Here is a 24,299-nt window from a genome sequence, read left to right as displayed (position 1 = left end):
AAATTATTGAATTATATATAAAATATCCTTTCTAAATTTATTTCATGGGCACAAAAATCAAATAAAACAATTGTGTAATTTTGATTGTGAAAGGCACCTCGTAACTTATAGTCACCTCAAGAGAACGCTAACAGCAAATAGCGTCTTTTGGTTAACAAATGGACCCATGTAAGTGAACAAAATGATATATTGAAAGGGATAACATTTGAATAGAATGGTTGACCTATTTATTTAGGACCTGACTTAAACTAAGTTTTATATCGAAACAGGTTGAAAGTTGATTCAACTAATTTGTGAGCTAATGAAAACCTAAGTGAGACTTAATTTACGTAAACACACCCCTCATAAACAACATTATTTTTTTAAAAAAATTAATACTATATCATTTTGAATTTAAACAGGTCAACCCGTTAACCTATAATCTAGGCCTTGGACTGGATTATGAGCTAAAGCAGTTTTATAGCTTTGCATAGTTGAGTCAATCTATTATAAGGTTATGTTTTATAATTCAAATGTTATTGGTATGATACCATCGATAGAGGAATCAAAATAGATCTTTATTATGGTTTGGTCAAGATTAATACAAAAACTAGATTTCGCATCATTGATGATATCTATGTTTTCACCAAGAAATGCCAACAAGTTTATTACACATATACTTCTTCGTTTAAAAATGATCGTTCTAGGGTTGATTGGTTATCCATAGTGAAAACCAAACTTAAGGGTCATGTTCAAGTTGTTTAAGAAGATAATGATGAATTAAATGCAATAGATGATGTCTTTCAAATTGATGAGTTAGTTGATGTATATCAAGTTGTTATGTCCACTGACTTAGAAGAAAATTCAATTTTTTATGTAGCTAAGAATATTTTTATTAATGTTGATATTGAGTTAAATAGTGTTTTGAATGTATGAGCATCAATTCAATGAAGAGGATTACGATGGACATGAAGATGATGAGATTAAAGAAGAAGAAGATATTTTTTATTAAATTGTAAAATGTCAATGTGTAATGAAATTGACTTTAATGTAATTACAAGTGGAATTACCTAAGGATTAAGCTGGTTGGGGAGTTCCAGAGATTTGGAGAAAAATAACATGGTTTTATTACTAACCATTACATACAAAATTATCGACGGACTTAAATTCATTAGAGAATTTTAGGGGTTCTTCTTAAATTTTCAAGTTTAATTGAAAATTTAAGTTTTAGTTGCCAATGAAATTACCGATGAATATTTAAAAATATAAATATTTAATATTTCATAGGTAATTCTATCGGTATAAAACCCCAATTAAAAGACTAGAATCCCTGATTTCATAACAAACATGTCTTTTTATTTCTTATCTCAACCTCTCTAGCAAAAATCATTTTTTTATGTCAATCTCTTCTCTCTCTCCTTCTCTTCCCCTCAACTTCTTCATCCTTCACCCACCACACATCCATAACTTTGACAGGTAAAATATCAAGCCACTTTTAGGTTTTCAAAGCTTAATGTTTTGCATTATGATGCTCCCCTGTGCTTGTTTTCTTTTGATCATTGCAAGAAATTATGCAAGCCTTACTGAGTTGGATTAAAAGGTAAGGGTTTTCATTTTCTTTTCTTTTCTTTGGGTTTTATTTGCTATATTTGTGAGTTGTAAGTTTGTGTTGCTTTGTGATAACTTCTACTCTGTTTTTTATTTTTTATCTAAAAAAATTTATCTAATACAAGAAAATCCATTTAATTTGTGTTTATTTTACATTATATATTTTTTATTGTTATTGTTATTGTTATTGTTGTTGTTGGTAGTTTTGATATGTTTGTGTTAAAATTTTGTAATTTAAGGTTTAGGGTTAATTCATAAAAAAAAATTATAATAAAATTTTCATAAATAGTGTATTTGTTAAGGTCAATTCCCTCATTTCCCCTATTTTTTCTTCTTCTTCCATTTGTTATTGCAAAAAATAGCAAAATATCACTAATTACTCGATTAGTTTGTGTGGTCCTGAAAAAGAAAGAAGCGGTAAAGTTTCTCCTACTACTTGGCCTAGTTATAGCAATAAACAAGAATATTGTGTTATCTACAACTTATATGATACATTTAAGTTAACCAAGTCCTAACAACACTACCCTTTTAACAAATCGAATGTCCCTTAAGAAATCAAAACTCGAGCACTACATAGTCGACTTAATGTTGTTTGAACCTGCCTATTCATGTTTTCTTAATGTTTAAACCTCTTTTGATGTTATTTGAACTCATCTTGCATTTTTAAATTAATTTTGATGTTGGAATAATATGATGTTTTTTGGCAAATTATTCTTTTATATTGGATCTATCACCAACCTAAATTATATATCCCTATAAATTATAATGCACTTTTAATCTATAGCATTTGTTTCTCTCTCAACATATATCCTTTGGAATATAGGAATCAACAACCATCATGAACATATTCTAATAGATACTAGAGTAACATAATTTAATCACTTCTATTGCAATAGCTATAAAATCTCTATGTATCTATTGAAAGGAAAGTTATAAAGAGGGTTCTTAGTAAAATTTCTCATATATAAACTAACTATAAGTACAAAATTGATTATATAGTATTGAATTCGTAGAAATAACTTGGCATTTCTTTAATGCCATGTATATATGGCTAAGAATGAAAGGTCATAAGGCTACAATTCTACTCTCGACCAAAGTTCTATTATCTTCGAATAGGCATTATTTGTTTTTTTAGACCTAGAGACCTACACACCTAGTAGAAGAAGGAAGGATACATGTTCTTTTTCAGTGGGAAAATTGGTTTATTTCTTTTAAATCTTTACTAGAATGTTATACTCTAGAGTCCCCATTAACAAGTCTTTAAATTTATGTGAAGGTACAAAGTTCCTTACCTCCCAAATATAAACCTCCTATTAAAACCAAATCATATAGATTAATGGTGTGTATTCCTTATCTGAATAAGAAGATGTTGTTTAACTTGGACTAAAAGAAAGATAAGACTTCCAACACTTCATTATTTGGCTTGGTGGATATTTTAAACAGCGGAATTACTTCAAAGATCATCTAGAACTTTAATTCCTTGCAAAGTGTTGTTGCATTATATTCAGTTAGCTAATGTAAACATTGGCAACACTAGGCTATGTTGAGATGGATTTTTTATATATATTAAGATTGACGTGCTTATCTTGTAGATGAAGTCTATTCCTCCTTCCTTTTCTCTCTCTCAACATTTAAAGCAGATGTATTATCTCATTCTTATGAAAAAAATATTTTGGTATAGAACAAGACATTTTTCTATCATACCTTCTAAGACATTGTTAATTATTAAATAATGTACATTAGAACGCAATTTGTATGGTTTTAGAACAATTAACATAATAAACTTAAGGTTTCTCTTTTAATGAAAATCTTTAATTTTTTTGTAAAGAACTATTAGGGATTTGTTTAGAATGATTAAGGGTTGAGTATTAATTGAAGAACTTATGAATTAATTATAACTTAACATTGTAACTGTTGAATCCTAAGCATCATGTTTAAAGCTAGAAAATTGTTTGATTAGCGAACATGCTAGATAATGAAATATCATTGATATTTTGGAGGAACAGTGCTCGATTTGTCATGGTTGATTTTTAGATCAATTTAAACATAAAATACTAGTTGATATTTATTCATGTATCTTAAATAAAGGAATATGAGGGGCATTTTTTATACAAAAAAAAATACATCCATATGTCATGTGATTAAAAAAACAGTTTTTTGTTGTTAGTTTTCAAGCAAACTAGCAAAGAAAACTAAAATTGATTATCATCCAAGTAACGAACGATGAAATCGACCATCGAACAGAAAATTAAGATTTATATTAGAGATTAACAATCAAGTATATTATTAATCGACACAAACACATACATCAGCCAAAGAAATGTGTGCGAATAAAAGATAATAAAATGTATTAGGATTGAAATTATATAGTTGTTATATACCATAAGAGCTTGTATAGGATTAAACTTTTATATTTATATGAAATTTTATCTCTATAATATTATATATAGGCAACCCCGTGGTTAAAAATGATGATTAATTCTATATATATATAATTTATTCATAGCTTTTTACTATTTATTTCTTTTCTTTTCTTTTTCTTATCGCAATCTCTCTTTTTTCTTTACAGTTTTTGCATACAACTTTATTTACCTGCTATATCTTTTTCTTTTTCTTTTTTATAGTTTTGTTTTTGGAATTAATCTTCTTTTATTCTTAACATGTTTTGGGTTTGCCAAATCTTGTGGTCCCCTTCAATGGACTGCCCACGCGTCCACCCTTCTTGGCGGAGTGAATAGGTGGCCCACGTCAGCAAGACTGGACCATTCATCCTCTTGTAGAGGATCCGCCTACGTGTCTTCTCCCACACAATTTAACCTGACTGTGCATCCTTTTTTAACGAATTGGTCACGCATCCACCTTCTTGGTGGACTCAATATGTTTCCCTTTTCAAGAGGGTAAATGAAAATATGAGAGGTGGATAGTGTTTAATTTTTAAAATAATTTTTTATTTTAAAATATATTAAAATAATATTTTTATATTTAAATTATTTTTTATATCAGTACATTAAAATAATTTAAAAAACCAAAAAATATTAATTTGAAGTAAAAAAAACTAAAAAAAATCAAAAACCTTTTTCAAACATAAAAATAAACAAACTCTAAGTTAATATAAAAATTAAATTTTAAGGGATGAAATTAAAAAAAAATATTCAAGACAATATATATATATATAGAGTAATTAAAAGTTTGAGGATCAATTTTGATATAATCAGTAAATAATATAACGTTTCTAAAATTTTTATAATTTTCAGAGAGTGTTTGTTTTCCATCCAAAATAAAAAGAAAATACTTTTTAGAAAATCAAATCAAATTTTTTTAACTGGAAATGATCAATTTTTTTAATAATAAATAAATATAAAATATTAAAAACTAATTTTCTAAAAATATTTTCCAAAAAACAGCTGCACCATAAGTTAAGTTTATAACTCCACGATCCATTTTAATTTGTGAAATTGTTACCTATCTTCACTAGAAATTAAGTTGCAAGTTAACATTCATCCAGAAGATGGTAGGTCACGTACTGACACGACTTTGGACGGAAGCTGGATGGAGATATCGCATTTTTCTTGGATAGATATGAAGCGTAGAGAGGTCACATTAAGAAAATATAAAAATTCGATACACAAATTCTAGACATGATTATCATTTTCAATTATAAAATAGATTATTCCCGCAAGTTCTTCATATCCCCGTCACTTTGTGTGTTATGTCCTGTCCGAGTCAAAGTGATTCAGTCAATCAAGCATCCTCTCTGTTTTGGTTACAGAACCAAAAGATCATAAGATTGATAGAAAAGTATTTTGTTTGATTACATTGGATTAATGGGAATGAAGATTACTTGTTACTTTGTATTGTTTCTATTGGGTTCAAGTTTATCATGGGTACTTAAGGTGGCATTTGCAGGCAGCATAGCGCCTCTTTTGCAGGGATACGAGGAAGGGAGTTATGGGTATAGCAGATCATTCAATAACGTTTTTTCTACTTCAAATTATGGGATTTTCCAGCTCAATAATGGATTGGCTAGAACTCCTCAGATGGGGTCTCTCTCTAACGCCTTTTTCCTTCACTTTTTTTTTTTTTTAGTATTTTGGGAGTTGGATTTTATTGGATATCTAGTTTTCTGGGGAATTACAGGTCTTGGGTTTTGCTTATAATCAGGAGGGACTTTTTTTTCTGTAATTTACTTCACTGATGCGAGCGGGAAAGCTATCATTTTGTGAAATTTTATTGTGTTTGATTTTGAATGGTTGTATGATGTGGGTGTTTTTGCAGATGGAATAGCTGGAATTTCTTTGCCTGCAATATCAATGAAACCGTCATCAAGGAAACAGGTGTGCTTTTGTTTTCCCGTTCTCATCCTTTTGTTATCCATTTTGTCGATACTGATGCTTGCTCATATACACTACTTGCATTTATGGTTCTTTCTTTGTTAAGATTATTAATGAGAATTGACTTGAATCAGAAGTTGGGACTAAAATTGCAGTTGAGTGCTGATAATTGCTAGCAAATTCCAAGGAAGTTGGAATATAGTATTTCCGTGTGCTGCATAACTGGTGAAAAATAGAAAACTGTTCCTCTGGCTGGGTTGGTGTGTTAAAAATTAGAAATCTGTGTTAATACTGTTACCCTGCATTTCATAAAATAGATTAGACCAATCATACATTAAAACTCCTTTTGCTTTCTTGAATTAGTGAAAGTTTGCTTGTGTGAACTGATGCCTACATGTACAAAAGATATTTGAACGTGTTATCCATTACAGCTCCATGGGGTTTCAAAATCAGATTTTAAAGGATCCCAAAGATTGTGCACATCTCTTTCTTCTTTGGTCGAAAACTACACTAAAAATACTGACGTTCACTTCCATGCTTAACAGCTGATGCACTTATTTCAACCGGCTTGGCTGAGCTGGGTTATGTGTATGTCAACATAGGTATTCATCCAGCATTTTCACTTATTTTCCTGAACTTCTTATTTTATTCTGTTATATACTCATCTCAATTCATTCAATGCAGATGATTGCTGGTCTTCCACAAAACGAGATTCAAAGGTCAGTTGTTTTCTTTCTTTTTTTCTGTTTCCAATCTTGATTGGTCTAATTTGTCTATGAGCTATCTTATTGTTCACGGGAACAAATCTCTATCTTCTTAGAAGATAAAACACGTGCTGTGCAGAATAGACCCACAACAAAGGAAAGCTATAGTTCTATCTGTGTAGCTTAATAAAGCCTTCTTCTGCACTTTAACAAAATCTATTAAATAAAAAAGTAGATATAAAGAAATATCTCTGCGGCGATTTATGTGAAATTTTATGCAACTGCTACGAGATCAACAATTCCATGAGATCCCTATGAGCTATCTTATGTTTCATGGGAAGAAATGTGTATTTTCTTAGAAGATACATTCACTACTGTTTGCTAGTTTTATTGATCTTTTTGCTTTTACCTTCATTTTTCTGTGAGATTTTGAATTTCTGCTTTCAATGGTACCAGAAATTAATAATTAAAAGAAGACCCTGGTCCCAGTCTAATATCAGTACTTTCTTCTTTCTAGGAATGTGTTTACTGTCAATATGATCCTACTTTGTGCACAAGAAAGGAATGAACTGATGAAGTTTTGATGTTGCTAATAATGCCAAGTTTCTTATTATGACTTCTTTTCTTTCATAGGGTCAACTGATCCCTGATCCAAAAACCTTTCCATCGGGAATTAAAGCTCTTGCTGATTATGTTCATGAGAAGGGCCTCAAGCTTGGCATTTATTCTGATGCTGGGTAGGATGAACTCTCTTCAGCACTCGCTTGGAGGCCTTGAAATTAGATCATAATAAATGGGCACTTATTCTAAAACCAAAAGTGTGTTACTGCTATTTCAGTCTCCATTCACTCCTAGACTCACCAAACTCATTTTTATAGGGCTTTTACATGTGAAGTTCGACCGGGATCGCTTCTCCATGAAAAAGATGATGCAGAACTTTTTGCTTCTTGGGTGAGTTTCTGTGTCCCTTGTTATCAAATGCTTCTTAATTTTCTTGGGGGTGTTTGTTTGTGCATTGGAGTTGAACTGCTTTTTGCTATTGTATGTAAATGAGGAGTCAGACCATCATTAAAAATAATTAATTCAAGAACAATAAATGGTGGAATCAGCTAACATCTTGACTCATGAGTCATTGTTTAAAATGTTTTATTGATCTTCTACTTGCTATAAATTCATCAAGAATCATAGGAACAAATGGGCTTTAAAACTAGTTGGACATTCACTTCATTGCCCCTTTCCTGCTGAAGTATACATATTCTGTGTCTAGTCACTTACAACATGTGAGGTTTCATTAATTATTACATGGTTTTTCTTTTCTTTATTTTTGACAGGGGAATGTTATTGTAAATTAATGATTTATTTTATGTCCTCAGGGTGTAGATTATTTGAAGTATGACAACTGTTTCAATTTGGGCATCAATCCAAAAGAAAGGTTTTATCTCCTTCACGGGGTCATCTAACTGCTAAATAATCATCATCAATTACCTCTAGGTTGATCTTATGTGATCTGATCTTTTCCAGATATCCACCGATGCGTGATGCTCTAAACTCAACTGGACGCACAATTTTTTATTCACTTTGTGAATGGTAAACCTTGTACTTTCTTTACTTGTGTGACTGTCCTAGTTCGCTGTCACATTGAGTGATTTTAACCCTCTTGTTTTGGTTTTGACAGGGGAGTAGATGACCCTGCATTATGGGCTGGTAAAGTTGGAAATAGTTGGCGTACAACAGATGACATCAATGATTCATGGGCAAGGTTAAACTTCTGACTCCAATGCTTGGTATATTATTCGTACAGCACATATCATGCTAAGTGTACTTCAGATATATATAACTAAACTTTTTGGTTATTTAAGCTTTCTTAGCACGAGTCCCTTTGTCATTCCTGACCGAAAAAAGGAATGGTCCTTTCTTATTGAAATCTTAGAATTACTCTGGAAAAATGCTTGATTTCCACTAAATGAAGGAAAAACAAATAAACCTAACTTTACAGTCACACGCTCATCTACCAGCAGCCCTGTAATTACAATGTGGAATAAAACAAAATCATATTGCTAAAGGATGAATTGTAAAGGCTTACCAGGATCATCTGTTCTTTGGCACTAAATCATGTCAAATATACCCTTTTAAAAGTGTGAGCCCTGGTTTAGAAACTTGGTTGAGAATTCTTCAATAGTAAACCATTTCAGATCAGAAGATCTTTTGGGTAAAATATGACATTTAGTTATATTGTTCACTCCCATAGTTATAATATAAACCATTTAAGACCAGAAGATTTTTGGAGCAGGGTCTACTGCAGATGTTCAATGCTGAAATAAATACTTGAGGTTCCTGTAGCGTCTACTGTTGCAAATTGAAAAAAGTTAAAAAACATGGTTAGACATTGATATCAAGCCTCATTGCATGTTTTTCAATTTTGTATTGCCTTCAGTTACATGAATTCACAAAATGCATACCTTTAAAGGTTTCTTTTTTCTGTGGACTCATGCAGAGTTTAAATGCCTGCGCGCATCATATCCTGCTGTTACTAAATTCCCATCTCATCCTAAGATCTTGAACATATTTTGTTAATGACTGTCTAAGACTGTTTTAGAATAGAAGTGTTGGAAATATATGAATTTCTTATCTATATATTGTTTGTCAGACTGATTGAGTTATGTTCCTTGTTGTTAAGCATGACTACCACAGCCGATCTGAATGATAAATGGGCATCCTATGCTGGACCTGGTGGATGGAATGGTAAAAATGAGATCTTTGTGAATATGATTACATGAAAGTTTTGGCATGGTGCTTCAATAGATTTGACATATTTGCCATCTTATTTTTTTCTGGTCAGATCCTGATATGTTGGAAGTTGGCAATGGTGGTATGACTTACCATGAGTATCGTGCTCATTTTAGCATCTGGGCCTTAATGAAGGTCTCTCCTCCAAATTCGGTTTCTTTATCCTAATCTGGCTTCAAATATATGTTCCCTTTTGCAAGCCAGAAAGATAATGTCCACAATTATTAAGTAGTTTGATTTTCATCAAGTGTTACATGAATTTTATCAAGATAGCACTTCAGATGGAAAATATCATCAACAGAGCTAACCAACGAGAAAAGTCATCTAATTCATCCCATGTTGTTCATGTTAATGTTTTTTTGAGTCGGATGTGAGTTGCGTGGTTGTTTATAATATGCTTAAGTTTCCTTTTGACCCTTGTTTACATGTTAATGTTTTTGTCATAAATGCATTTATCAGCTGTGCTGCTCTGGGAACTTCCTTCGCACTCCATGTCGAGGAATTTTGCTTCATTTTGAGTTTGCATGAACATAGTGTCATATTTTTCTGCTGGGTCTGACTTTGTGTCCTTTATAAACTTATTGGGAGCTTGGTTGTGCAGGCCCCCCTTTTGATTGGTTGTGATGTAAGAAACATGACTGCAGAAACTATTGAAATTCTAACCAACAAGGAGATCATTGCTGTAAATCAAGGTGAAGTCCATCCTCTCTCTGTTAGTTTGATGGGGGCTAGGGGGTGTGTTCCAGTTTGTTGTTGGTGGTAATGGTATTATTTTCCTATCATTTCTCTTCATATTATTCTGTCTGGAAAATTAAGCAAGGATTTCGTTTACAGATTCGCTAGGGATTCAGGGAAGGAAGGTCTATTCTACCGGAACTGATGGTTGCCTACAGGTCCTGCTCTCTCACACCAATTTATAGCCTATTCAACCAATATTTTACATGAATTATGGACAAGTAATTGAACGTTTCTGGGTCAAATTTACATTTCATTCTGTATATTTTTTCCAATTGAAGAGGAATTGTATCCACTCTTGCTTGGGGTATCAATGGAAAAGAATCTTCACCCACTCATGCTATCTATAAAAGTACTAAAGATTGCTTGCTGCAAAAATAAGCAGAAACGACATCATAGTTTGTAATGTTTTTGGTTGACAAAAATTTATATGGTAAAATTTAATGTCATACTGAGTGAGTTTGTTGACAATAATTCTACTTAACAAGCCTGTTTTTAACCATAATTGTGATCGTGTTTTACAGGTCTGGGCAGGTCCTTTGTCTGGCCATCGCATAGTTGTTGCTCTCTGGAATCGATGTTCAAAAGCTGCAACTATCACCGCTGGATGGGATGCACTTGGGCTCGAATCCAGCACTAGTGTCAGTGTAAGAGACCTGTGGCAGGTGAGGAAATTGAATCTGGAACAGGTTTTCAATATTAGAAGACCCAAACAATAGCTTCAGTGATGTTTTAGAAACTAAAAAAATTTCAATATTGCCTAATCAGGTAGCAATTGCCACTTTGCTGCATGATCACCCTCAATCATGTTTAGGAATCTGAGTTTATTTGCTTGACTTTAACCCATGCCAAGACTTTTGCAATTCTTCAAGGTTTTTAAGTTTTAACATTTCACATAGAACATTAATCTTTATTGGGTTTATTACTTACTGTTTATTGAGTATTGACTTTTGGTGTTGTTCTGTTGTATAGTTAAAACACCAACTATCACCTGTCGCACCGGCTTGGTGTCCATTTTGTTCATACATTTCCTGTAGTTTAACTTGGTGCGCTTTAGGCAATATGCATGTGTGACCGTGAATTCTAACATTTCCATATGAACATGTCCTGCTATAGAATTGCTATAAAATAAATAAATAACCAGTTTCAGGCATTCAACAGTCCATTTTTCTCAGTTATTCGTGTCTGGGGTCTTAGATTGTTCTTATTGAGTTCTTAAGACTTGCTTGAGCTAGTATTCCTTCAAACTTCTAATTTTATGGTCACTTGGCATCCCTTTTCGCTTGCAGCACAAAGATATCGTGGTAGATGCAGTGGCGTCATTTGGTGCTCGAGTTGATGCTCATGATTGCCTAATATTTATCTTTACTCCTCAGTCAGTGTACCACTCTGAAAATTAGTTTCTATATGGACAACAGTGGTTGAAGATCGCGGGGTGATTTTGCTCTCCCGTGCATGGCAAGGAATGTAAGTTGATCACATAGAAGAAAGTCCTTTTATACCCATATGTAAAGCACTTGTGGATTGTGAGTAATCAAGTGTGTGACCCTGTACAAGCTCGGTCTGCAACTTTGTAAAATATTGTGTGGACAAAAATAAATAACTGCTGTCCTGCCCTAGAGTACTATTGTTCGATAACAATTCTGCTGTGAATATTTTTCATTTCACCGGTTCAAATAGGTTCATATTTGATTGAGAGCTCTGAAAGATGAGCTTATTTGACCAATGATTTGTTGTGTTGTGCTGTTTTGATCTTTTGATATAAAATGACGATTATTAAGGGAATCAGAAGTTGCAAGGGGTTTTTGTTTTTTTGAAAATAATAATATAGGAATTTATTGTTATTCAATAGTAAAGAAATGGTAAGAGTATATAAATCTTTGCAAATTGAACATCATCATTAATGTTAATTCAAAAAAAAAAAGAGAGAAATGATCACATTAATATTAGTTGAAGATAAATAAAAATATTACAGAAGTTATTAGGATTTTACTAGCTAGATTCTTTTGTGCTGCTAAAAGAAAATTCTTGAAATTTGTTTTTATTTAATCTGAAAAAATTAAAATAAATGTTTTTAAGAATTCTAACTATTACATAGAAACTAAAGTTGGAATATGATGTAAAAAATCTTTCTTTTCTTATCATTTTCTTGTGATTTTCTTTTTTATTTTTATTTTTATTTTTATTGAAAATTTAGGAATTGAAACATGAAGAAAACGAGTTTTCATAACTAAATCATAAACTACGCAAACTATAGGAACCAAAGCAAAGTACAGGAACCAAAGTGTAAAGCATTGATAAAAACATACGGCAAAATACTAGGAAGTGCATGGTAAATATTGAACCTAAATTCCCTTGCCAAACACTTGACTTTTAAGTGGAGTTTGCTTCAAAGCAAAGCAGCAAACACATAGGTTGATAAAAAGAAAAAAGTGTTATCACAGAAAGCACCCTGATACAAGCTTTAAAAACTCCTCGCTGAATGCTCACCAAACAGTGAAGAAAGCTTTAGCGAGGATGAGAGAGGATAGAAAAATAACCATTTTTTCCTGACAAAAGTTCCTATAGAGTACCTTAGGTTTTTCAAAAGAGGTGGAAAGGATGAGAAACCCATCCAAGGACCCTCCTCAACAAAAATGCTTCCATTATTGGGGTTTGACAGAAGGAAAACAAAAACAAAATTGTATTTCAAGCCTTCCCAGGGCAGCGTTATTTCTGTGTAAGTAAGGATCCATGTCAGGTTAGGTATCAGCATTTCTGTTGAGCTGTAGTTCCACTCTTTTACTTAAATCTCCACATGTGAGTGCCCTGGTGGTCAGAGAGGGGGAAAGTCTGTATCATTCTTCACTTGAAAATGTTGTCTGTGAACCCTGTAGTGCACCAAGCAGTACAAATGAAATGCAGAGAATTTTTATATCATCATCAAAACCTTAATGTGATAGAGAATACCATACATTTTCTCAGGACTCTCCAAGAACCCTTGTTGCTTCTGCATTTTTTTTCTCTGGACAGCTGGCATTCTATCCATAGATGTTAAAACTCCTGAATCTGCTTGCTTCTTCGCCGCTGATGAAGGCATTCCTGGCAGTAATGGTAAGGATCCAAATTGAATATTCCCTAAGGTGGCAGAACAATTCTTGGCCTGGCTAGCCTTTGTGGTGGTTTGATACGAATGATGGATTTCTGATGACATGGAATTCTCACTGCAAGGAAGAAGTGGGAATTGATCTAGTGAAAGATCGAGGCAGCTGCCATTCTCACTCTTCTCCATCCCTGGTGAGATATTAAGGCAGTTGCCATTCCTACTCTTCACCGACGTTGGGGAATCTTCAGCATAGTCACTCTTTCGAGGTGATTTCAACAATGGTCTATGACTAGAATCTGGATTGCTCATTGTCATCCATAATAGCAAATCTTTGTAACGATTATGGCACTGCAAAATTCAAGCATCTTCATTCAGTGACTGATCATTCATTTTGTTTTTACTGCAGCAAAACTAAGTCATGTGGTCATATTAGCAAGAAAAACAGCAGAGTACAGATATACCATGTCAGGGATGTATGTGCCTGTTCCTCTTGACTTCCTCATTGTATCAATACCAGAAATAGCCACATGGACTTGTGAAGCATAAGGGTGACATTTTTGCCTTGGGAAGAACACCTCTGTGCCTCTTTGAGAAAGAATATTCTGCTTGCTTTGCAGCAACTGAGGCAGCACATCCCTAGCACTTTTCAGCTTGATTTGTGAAGGTGATGATGGCGAACTGGGCTGAGGAGGTACAGGCAATGCATAACTGTGATACCACTGGCCATGTAGGAGACCACTGTAATACTTGTCATAGTCTCCATTGAGATCAGACGCCTCCGATCTTCCAGTACCAAATGCAGGGACAGGAACATCAGCATCAGGCCTTTGACCCCTACCATTTCTGTCCAAAGTGTTCATAAAGAACTTCTCAAGTCTACCACCCATTGCTTCTCCTGGCAACGCAATTATTTCTCCAAGCCTTTGAGCTCCATAAGAAAGGGCACCTCTTATTCGATGAAAATTTCCTAGTAAGAAATAGATAGGTCATCATCAGCTAAGTATTTACAGTAAGTACTTAACAGACAAAGTGTCTACACTCTCCAAACATGTAAACAAATCCATAAATTAATTCCACCTTTTAGGTGCACATAAATATAGCAAACAATATAACCCAAAGAATATACATGAACATACTATTACTATGTAAATATATTATTTAAGATGGAAAACATGTAATAGAACATCAGACTTTCTTACTTCCACTAGCAGGGACATTAATATTCCAACATTTATTGTGAAACGAAATTATTTTTATCCCATGACTGCATGGTGTGAACTAGTTGTCTATTTTGAGAATTTAATGTGTAAAATACTATCCCATTCATGGTACCCATTACTCCATGTCACCATGGAAAGTCCCCATGGAGTAGAGAAAAAATTCCCAAAAATCTGTCTCCAAATTTTACAGATATCATATTCAATCCCTTGAGCTCTAGATTTATAGAACAATATCCAAAAACAGCTGCTTCTATACTGTTAAACATACCTTTGTTAACACTACGTCCTAAGTTGTTGCTGCTCTTAAGAGGATCCACTATGTTGAGATGCTTAATGGGAAATTCATGGGCACCATTCTCAAGTTCTTTCATCGGAAATGCAAACTTGTCTCTAAAGTTCCTCAGAAACTCCTGACTGATAAGTGACTCATTCCCATTGTCTTGTGTTGAATCTGTTAAAGAAAAAGGGGGAAACTCAAGTAATCAAGTGAACAAATAGGATGCTATCAAACACATTTAGATGCTCACCAGTTTGTGGGAAGGATGATATGGGAATGGGGCCATTTATACTGGCACAATAATTGTCCCAATCAAAGGCGCTATAATAATCCAAAAATTTGTAGAGGACCTGCAAACATAACATAAAGTTAGCTAACTTGTGAATTTGCTGATGCAAAAATGCTGAGATGAAAAGTACTCACCGCTAAAGGATCAGGTAGAGATGAATGGAAAACATTAATGATATTCAAAACCAAGATTTGTAATGCATATGTCGAGATCAAGCCATGGTGTGCACCAAGAATTCGGCTCTCATAGAAACACCATGCTTTGATCAAGATAATGCTGCGTTTGAAAAGATGATCTTGCCCAATAAGTTGATCAACCTGAGAAACAATTAGCATCAGAGAAGTCAAGCATGTATTGGATTCTATGTTACAATTGAAGACTAATTTCATATGTGCAGAGAGAGAGAGAGAGAGAGAGAGAGAGAACTCACTTAATGGATGAAGCAAGGATTTGGAAGAACCCACGCACAGAAAAAGGGGGGGAAAGAATTACTTAATTTTAAAAGCTCAACCATCAGATTGTTAATAAAAGCCAAGAAAAAAAAATTAGGAAGAATGAAATGGTAATTTTTACAGAAATGCTGAAGAGTTCTTATGCAAATACAGAAAAAAAAAATTAAAGTCGAGAAACAAAAAGAAATGTTGATAATGAAAAAGGAAAGATCCCAATCTACCAACCAGATGATAATAATAAGAACTGAAAAGTGCAAAGAACAACAAAAGGAAACAAGAATCAAAAGACAACTATTGTGAGGAGGAGAATCCAACACAAAAGAAAAAGGTTTAAGTCTTGATCTTACTTACAGTAAGACCACTTTGGTAAGCAAAATAAGATTATATTACATAGGCATGATTGCTTACAAGACAAAACAATGGATAAAAGGGATAGGTCAACGGTACAGGACCTTAGCTATTTGATTTGAGATAGAATCAGAATAAAGAGTACTATTCTAAGAAGCTGGATAGAAGATAAAAAATAAAAAAATAAAATAAAAATAATAAAATAAAGGAATCCTTTACGAGCAGAGATAGGAGTTTCAACACCATCAAAATAAAGCAGAATTATGATATAATTGTGGTATACTCGGTAGAATGGACTCACATTTATGTTACATGTGAAAGGCTCAATACAATGACAGATTGTTATATGTGTGCCACATGGCTAGTATATTTATAGAAGAAAGCAAGTTTCTGAGCGATTCTGGGAGTGAGGGACAGTGTAGGATCATACCTGCTCTAAAAAACATAGAGCAGAGGGCCCTGCCATTTGATTGAAAGAGATGTCAACGGAGATATTCTTCACAGAACACTTTACAAGCTTAACCTGCCATCCAAATTCACAACATTGAAGCAACATACACAAGAAAAGAGCTCCATTTTGATTCAGGAAATCATTAAACATTACTTCAATTATGATTAAGGGAGGACATAGAGAAGGTTGTTATCGGAACAAAAGGATAATGATTTACTTTTTTATTCACAGAAAAAAAATAGAAAAAAAAAATTATAAACAGGCGTATTGTGAAACTTAAAATGGAACCTGGTATAAAATGTGTAGTTATAAGGATTAACGTAACACAGTCATGTGGATCACCAGAAGTCACTTCAAAATCATATAATGAGATAATATAGTCCCATAACTTGTTTTCAAACATCACCCTAACTCAAAAATGAATACTAGCAACTGAAAATATTAGAAACTGGGTTACTCTAGCCTAAAATATTACTTATACATGCAATCAAAGGATGAGATAATTGTGTTTTATTTCAGAATAGTTGTTTCCGTTAAATTAACATTTCAAATTGAAAACGTCCCACATGTTGGAACGGAGATTAAAATTGAAAACCACTGGGAGTGAGGATTTATAGTAACTGTGATTTTCCCACAACTTAATATAGAATTCACATTTCAATTAGATAGTAGATACACTATTGAGAGGCTCTTTTACAAGAATTTTCAAGAAATTAACTAGTTGCAGAAACATTAAAACTCCATTGAAGCCAGATTCCAAACTCAGGCTATAATGAATTCTTTCTTATTTTACCAGCTACCAAATTAGGAAACATATGAGAAATTTGATCATGTACATGTTGGAATTAATGGGTTGTGGAATTCAAGTTTTCTTGTTCACTTCTACCAACTCCATGGCAAACAAAAAAAATGGTTCTTATAAATTACACCGACTATCCACTAGGTTTTTGACAAATATACACCCTTCCCTCGTCTCTCTGAAATTGGATGAGGTTCTGCTCATCCTGTTATCACATATGAGTTGATACAAGAAAATTGGATGAATAGGGTGTGGAGAGTAATGGTGTCAATAGTTGTGGTATCATAATTAATGTTAGCAGAAAGCAAGCTGCATCATTTGCCAAGATTCAAGAACTGCTTTTCAGATTTTTTGACTACCTCAGATCATCATTTAACATTGTAACAAAAGCATGCAGCCTCATAGACATCTACTCCAAAAACTAAACATATATGCACATATGCGCATGGTCACACATTAATACACTCACAGAATACACGTGTGTGTGCTTGTGTGCGTGTGTATTGTGCTGGTAAATTTATTATGATGATCAAATCAGTTGTCAGCTGAATTTTCAAGGTTGGTTTTAGAGACTTGACCAATTGAAAAAAAGCTACAATTCCATGCACAAAATTCCAAAACAAGAAAACATATTATGCTTGGTTGATATGATCTTGGAGAAAATTAAAAATGTTCTTGTTTGTAAGTTTTCCAAGAGCTTTTGGACATTATTACACGGATTTTGTCAATAATGATGAATAAGATTGCAACGAAGTATTTGGTGTGGAGAAGCATACTATAAGTTCCATATTCTTGGAGTACCTAGAAGTAATTGGAAACTAAGTATTGTGAAGAGAGGATTTATTGACCACCTAAATTCATACCGTCATAATCAACAGTATCAGCTTGCAAGTACACAATCAAGCTCTTGTTATACGCGATAGTTAGATAAGGCAGGATAAGTAATAATCTTTTTCAGCTTTCGGACACAAGCACATTGCAACAACAACATAATCATGATCATAAATACATAAACAAATAGCTCACTGTGGAGTAACTGAAAGAATAGGCAATGAAAGACAACTAATGTGCTGAGGGATATGTTTATGGGTCTAAGTATCATCTCAATATTTGACTAGAGCACAAAGTCATCACTTTTAAAGTATCGGAGTTGAAAAGGTTAACCTGAGCATGAATATATTGGACATCATTTACTTGGAATTCAGGGTCAAGCTCTTCACGTTGGAGGAGAGTGCAGACACCCCTGGCTAATTCTTCCTCCATGTTTTGGTGACTGAGGACCATCAGATCAATATCTCCATCTGGAAGATAGGTTTTCAGAGGGACCGAACCAAATGCAAAGACCTGTAAAAATGGCAAGCCAATGCAAGATAAGTTGATGTTAATTTAACTTCAGGGAAAGATTGCTGCCAAGAGTCCAAATCAAGAAAAAGCAGTCATAAACGTGAATTTTGTATATCTGCACATGTTGATGCATTAAAATTTCAGATCCACATGAAGGATCAAGCAAGTGTACATGAAAGCATCAACTTTCAGATTCAAAGAATAAACATCCAACTAGGTGGCATTGCCGAGAAGATTAAGCAATTCTACATGGAACACTGCTGCAAGCTAGTTAAACTGAATATTAAAAGGCGGACTCGTATAAATAACTCTGAGATTTTCGGGCTAAACATTCATTACAACATCCTGACAGGCTACAACAGCATGCTATATGATGATATGTGTGGACATTGCTAGTTTTTCCATGAAGAAGAAAAGGCAAATTAACCAGCAAGAGATCTCTGATTTTAGGAAACTACATAAGTTTCTCTTCATAAAGTAACCAAACAAATCTAGGAGAAACCAGCAAATTCATCATACAGATGCATAACTTGAGATGAGCCCAGCAATCAACTATTGGACATTAAGGGAGCCTGTTCCCTTTCTGTCCGCTCTTGTATTTGAACTTGCTGGCTCACCAGTAATGTATATTTTTTGATCTTTTAATACACTTACATTTTGATAAAAAAAAATAAAAAAAAATAAAAAAAAACTATTGCAGTTCAAATTTTCATGGTTCCAACACTAAAAGCAGAGAGTAGTCCCTAATGAGGATGCCCATGTCAAAATTAGTTTATTTCCTATTCCGAAAGGAAAACATCAAAAGAAACTTCTGACAGGCACATGACTGTGCAAACTAACCAGAAAAGGAACCACAAATTTATACTTCTATGCTTTTACATTAAATGTTGGGATAAAAAAAAAACAGACTGCTTTGTTCAATGTTTCTGCCAAAAAGAGAAATATCTAGAAAAGGTAGTGGACGATTCTCACCTCAACTGTAAAATAATATTTAATTAAACTCTGAATATAATCGATGACTTCCATCCTTTTATGCTCAGAAGCAAAAGTAGGTTGAATGGTATATAGTATCTCTTGGGTCCTTTTTTCAGCCATTAGCCAGAGTTCTGGATCAATTTGCAATGGGTGTGGACCAAGTGAAGAGGAGGAAGAGGAGGAAGAGGTGGAAAGGGAGGAAGGTGACAAACTCCTTTGAAGATTTCCCATATCCAGATTGTGAGATAGATGCTTCAGTTCCAGGAAAAGCAGCCTAAGAACACTCACCAAAGCAATGCCCCATTGAAAATTTCAAATCTGACTACAGATAAATCAGTACTGCAAAACACTGAAAGCAAAAAAAATTGAAAATTTTCAAATACGAGGATAAAAGTTTCAAGCAGAAAATAAATGGATTAATAGAAGCCAGTATCAATAACAGATTAGGGAACCCATGGTGAGTAGTGATAGGGAAAACCAGAAAAGCATTAAAAATAAACCAACTAAACAAGAAATTGGCAGCAAGCAGAGAAGAAAACCAACAATTTCAACACTTCAGGACAAGTTGAAGCTACTTTCATATCGGCTTCAGACTGTGGCACTGCATACCATTTTCTGAAAACTTTTCTCAAGCCTTCTTATATGAACAAAGAAGAGAAGTTCCTCACTAAAGAAAAAATCAGGAGCAACCATAAAAAATGCTTTATCTAAAATATGAAGCATGTTCTGGTAAAATGAGAAAAGGTGCCAGGATTTGAGAAAGGAACTCTAACATAAATGAGATAGCACTATCAAGGAAAATAATTTCTCTCTCCAAATATGGATTGAAGTGATGAGCACAGAAGTGATAATAACAGAAAAAAAATGTTCCTGCTTCCACCTCTCTCCCTTTCTTTTCAACTTGAAGGGTAACTCAGCAAGTGGATTCGTAAATGAGCTTAAGTAAATTAAAAATGTCGAAGAGATTAAATAAGTAAAAGATCAAATAAATCTTCTTGTTGATGGGTTTTCCTGCTATCCAAATGTAAAATACATGAGTCAGGCTTCACGGCCAAAAAAAGAGTCTTGCCTGTCATAAATTTCCCGAGATTCTCTTAACAAAGTGGCTTCTTCTTCATTAATGGGCCAACATAGAAAGTAAGAATGTTATGATACTAAAGTTGTAGTTTCCATGTTTGCTCATAGCGCATTTAGTGTTGACCAAAAATCAATTTTTATACACTTCTAATTATATCTCACCTAATACCTATTTTTCTAGTTCAAACTATCCAGTGCTAAATGTTTTCACATCTTCCAAGATATCGCCTATTAATTAAATTCATTGCATAGAGATGCAATACTAATCAACTGAATTAATTTTCTAGCCTTTTTTGGTAAAATTACCAGATACCTAGAATAAAGAAAATTATACAAGTCTATGAGATGTTTGAGAATGTTATTGTTTTGGGTTCGCGGAATTTAACTAATTTCCGTGACCAAAACAAGAGGCTATTAGAAATCAGAGTTGCATCTGTAGAGCTCAAGGCATCCAAATGTCTCAAGATGACCTACAAGTATGTAGCTAGGACCTTATTCATGAAGTCAATACAGACAAATTTTGGATGTTTTGAGTACAATAACCATATAACCAGAATATATCCACAAAAGTATCACAGGAACCAAACGTAAAAGAGCATTTCCTTTCAAAACGATTATGTCCATTTCCAATTACAGCACCTAGTTTGAATGAGAGACCATCCCGAGTATAGATGATAAATTGGTGAACCACAATAATTTGGCCATTATTCAGACCTAGCAGTATGAGGATGCCCAACTTTGAGATCCAGACACATTGATAGTTGAGAACATTCCATAGTATAAAACAGACCTAAATTAGATTTTGCGCCTGTATGTGGCTTTTTAAGTTACAAGGCAAATCCTCTCTCTCTCTCTCTGCAATGAAGAGCGCTTTGTAATTGAACCAAGAAGCCTGACACAAATCCCCACCCTCAATGACATGTGTTAGACACAAGTGGTTGAGTCATGCAACAGATGTTACTTTATCTAAAAACTTGGTCGACCTTGTGAACCCAAGAACTAGAGTGCCCTGGCGCAACTAGTCACAAGCTATGGAGGACTTGTTGCGGTGCTCCGAAAGGACACAGATACCCAAAAAAACAGAGAGAGAGAGGTGTTACTTTAACTAAATGAAGACATGATAAAAACTACATGGTGAAGATTTTAATGAGAAGATAACCTCCTCGATGGCTAACAAGCAACCCAAGTTCTACAATTCAAATGTTTGTCAATCCAAAGGTCTGCACAAATGATTGGCTTAGTTTCGAGCTCTAGCAGCAGACTTTGGTAAGCTCAACTACGTGACATTCCTAGATCAAAAATTGATATAATAGCTCACAGCGTTCATAACCAAATTGAGCAAATATCCCACTGTACCTTTTCAGAAGTAAGCAAGCAAACATGATGCTGCAACCATAGCCATGTTGAGGCATCTTCTGCAGTTCTATTGAACAACCATTATGATTTTTATTCCTTAGCTTATGAAAATCACAAATTATCATGCTGGAATGATTCTTGCACACAACAATCATGGGAACTGTTTGATGATATATCCCAGCTTTAAGAACCAACCCACCAGGCCAAATTCTTCCATACCAGGGTAAAGTCCAGCAGTCACAGTAACAATGTGAGTATTGACCAAGTGGGACTTACTGATTCGGGACAAGAAAAGCAAATTGGTGAGGAAAGGAGAGGAGAGAAGAATGGAAAAACGGAAGGAGGAGGAGAAATAATTGCTCTTATACTATCACCATGTTTTAATGAACCCTAAAACCGTATTAGGAATAAATTTCTAAAATAGGAAAACTAGAGAAAATTGCACCAAATAGTAAAAAACATAAATAGGAAATAGGAAATGCAACAAAAATCCTAAATTCTCTAATAAACCCAATTCGTTGGATAGACAAATAACAAAACCCAGCAGTTTTTATTCCCTCTCTATCTGTTAGAATATACTAAAACTGAAAGCAGAAGCAGAAAGACTCTTAAAACTTGGGAAGAAGTTCACCTTGATAAGAAGAGCCAAAATGGTTTCTTTCTTCTCTTTTGCTTTGCCTTATTGCTTCGATTAACTTCCAAATCTTTCTTGTCCTCACTGCTGCTGCTGCTGCTGCTGCTGCAATCATGCATGCAGTACAAAAGGCACATCATCTCCGTTCAAAGTCTCAAACACAGAAAGAGCTTTTACACAACCACAGGGCAAGCTCCAGCCCCTGACCTTTCAGTTCCCTGACTGAAACCAAGACTTAGACAGCCCCTAAACCACTAACTATATTATAGCACTACTCCATTGCCCAGAGCCAGAGGTTCCAAAAGGAGGGGGGTGATGATGACGTGGCAAGTTCTTGGTGGGGCTAGCTTCATTAGTTCAAAAGAGATCTGGACCGTTGTTCATCTATACAGTTAATTAACTGATCTATCTCACAATGTGAAGACTCCACTAAAAGTGAAAGTACCTCACCCAAACCCATTCCCCATTTCTCCATAGACCCCAAAACTGTCCCTAAACCCAAAATTCAACACTATAAACCACGGATTAATGGAATTTACTGCCAATCGGAACTCCAGAGCGAAGGGGGCCTCAATCTTAGAGACCGGAGAGACCTTCTTTCGCCATGAAAGTGCTAAAGGTAGAGACTTGGGGGGTCTTGGCAGCATCCCTGTACAAGCAATCCTAAGGAAAATTATCATTTTCATCGATAATTTGCAAATGTTTTGTACAATTCAATGTGATGAAGATTTCAACGTAAACATAAAATTACCAAATAACTTTAAAACACATGAAAGAGAACAAGCATACGAAAAAGAATAAAAATTTACAGGCTTAAATACAAAGCATGCTATAACCGAATTACATATAATATTTTAAGAATAAAATAAGCATTAAATTAACTTGAAGGTGTTATATTTGTTCTTCAATAATTATAAATTTGTATCCTTTCAAAATTATTAAAGATTTATAAAATTATTAATTTTAAAATTTATAAAATTAATTAAATACACATTAATCCAAACATTCACATTAATAAAAATAAATATGCAGAGAAAGCTTGCTCCGACGCTCCCCTCCAATCTTTAATTATACAAGATTGTTTGGATTCAGCCATTATTTTAATTTCAAAACTTTTTTTCAGTTTAAATAACCTAACGTTTTTTACAAAAGCTAAAATTGTGGGGGGAAATTGTTCATACATATTAGTTTATGGGTTGATTAAAAAAAATTATCAAAAAATGTTTTATAATCAATTTGAATCTGGGTATATGGATGTGTTTTAAGCTCAACGATCACGTAAATTAGATCAAATAATTCTTCGATTTAATGTGAGTCTACTTTTAACTTTTCATTCCACCATTATATAAGTAAGTCATATTTGAAACGTTTAAAATCTTTCAACGTAGAAATACAATGTTTTTTGGATTTTAAATTTTATCAATCAATTTAAAATTAATTTTATCTTTACTCACAAATAATTTTATACAAGTTAATATTTCATGTTAAATATTTATATTGTAAAATATCTTTTAATAAAATTTTAATCTTTTATATATTTTTATACTCAATTAATTTTTTTATTCGGACTCTACAGACCAATTAAGATTTTTAATATTTCTTAGAAAAACCTTGATATTGATAAATTGTTTTCAGCAATTGCTAAAGTGGGATATTATTATAAGATTATGGTTTATTTGTCCAAAGAAATAGAATTTATAGGAATTGAATATGATATACATGGTTTAAGTATCATGATCAATTGCTCCTGCTATTTACATTGCATGGAATCTTGGGTTATCTGTTTTGAGCAAGATCCCTTAAACTTGGGTTCGAACCTAATAAAAATGGAAATCACGAGATTAGGAA

The 24,299-nt window shown here is 33.7% G+C and overlaps 2 protein-coding genes across 3 annotated transcripts; one reads left to right on the top strand and one right to left on the bottom strand.

The window, feature by feature from the left end:
* The first annotated feature begins 5,135 nt into the window (after nt 1-5,135).
* On the top strand, nt 5,136-11,870 carry LOC133668553 (alpha-galactosidase 3). The gene is made up of 15 exons (XM_062088479.1): nt 5,136-5,629; nt 5,863-5,921; nt 6,464-6,520; nt 6,603-6,637; nt 7,256-7,359; nt 7,501-7,573; nt 7,996-8,054; nt 8,144-8,209; nt 8,298-8,381; nt 9,300-9,364; nt 9,462-9,544; nt 10,011-10,101; nt 10,244-10,302; nt 10,669-10,809; nt 11,434-11,870. Exons 1-15 carry the CDS (start codon nt 5,412-5,414, stop codon nt 11,542-11,544), a joined length of 1,305 nt encoding a protein of 434 aa, XP_061944463.1. The 5' UTR covers nt 5,136-5,411; the 3' UTR covers nt 11,545-11,870.
* A 590-nt stretch (nt 11,871-12,460) lies between these two features.
* On the bottom strand, nt 12,461-23,269 carry LOC133706286 (uncharacterized). 2 transcript variants are annotated; one of them, XM_062131784.1, is made up of 10 exons: nt 22,449-23,269; nt 19,382-19,658; nt 18,230-18,409; nt 16,246-16,338; nt 15,150-15,332; nt 14,977-15,076; nt 14,718-14,900; nt 13,691-14,196; nt 13,099-13,577; nt 12,461-13,014 (listed from the first exon to the last, which is right to left on the bottom strand). In XM_062131784.1, exons 1-10 carry the CDS (start codon nt 22,589-22,591, stop codon nt 12,960-12,962), a joined length of 2,199 nt encoding a protein of 732 aa, XP_061987768.1. In that variant the 5' UTR covers nt 22,592-23,269; the 3' UTR covers nt 12,461-12,959. The 2 variants fall into 2 exon arrangements, with proteins under 2 accessions (XP_061987768.1, XP_061987769.1); XM_062131785.1 differs by having other exon boundaries at nt 19,382-19,733; nt 22,449-22,583.
* Between the last annotated feature and the right edge of the window lie 1,030 nt (nt 23,270-24,299).

This window comes from Populus nigra, chromosome 11 (assembly GCF_951802175.1).
Source record: "Populus nigra chromosome 11, ddPopNigr1.1, whole genome shotgun sequence".
Classification (NCBI taxonomy): Eukaryota; Viridiplantae; Streptophyta; class Magnoliopsida; order Malpighiales; family Salicaceae; genus Populus; species Populus nigra.
The sequence above is the reverse complement of the archived record's forward strand: the minus strand, read 5'-3'. Positions and strand labels throughout refer to the sequence as shown.